Source organism: Geospiza fortis, unplaced genomic scaffold (assembly GCF_000277835.1).
Source record: "Geospiza fortis unplaced genomic scaffold, GeoFor_1.0 scaffold366, whole genome shotgun sequence".
NCBI classification, from domain to species: Eukaryota; Metazoa; Chordata; class Aves; order Passeriformes; family Thraupidae; genus Geospiza; species Geospiza fortis.
The window spans coordinates 1,749,989-1,750,248 of NW_005054342.1; the positions used below are offsets into that span (position 1 = coordinate 1,749,989).

Here is a 260-nt window from a genome sequence, read left to right on the forward strand (position 1 = left end):
CTGCCATGGTCGCAGGCGGCACCGAGTCCCTCCCCGGAGCCTCGCCAACTCCGCCGTGCGCCTTCCCACGCACCTGAGCGGCAACAGCAGGGTGGGTGCCCGGTATCCCAACAGCCGGGATGATTGATAGGAAAAAAAGATTAATAAAAAAAATTTTAAAAAATCAGTAAGAGTCGACGATGCACTTGGCGAGAACTGCAAGCAGATCTACTGAGTCATGTATGCCACTCGCATGTAGGAATATCTCCTGTGAGATGGGA

General features: G+C 53.1%; 1 protein-coding gene across 1 annotated transcript in view; it reads right to left on the bottom strand.

Annotated features, from left to right (window-relative positions):
- Positions 1-260, bottom strand: part of EFNB2 (ephrin B2) — a 45,022-nt gene that overhangs the window by 44,475 nt on the left and 287 nt on the right. The window contains exon 2 of the mRNA XM_014307719.2: positions 74-195. Within this exon, the coding sequence (XP_014163194.2) occupies positions 74-195 (122 nt within the window). The remainder of the gene's footprint in view (positions 1-73; positions 196-260) is intronic.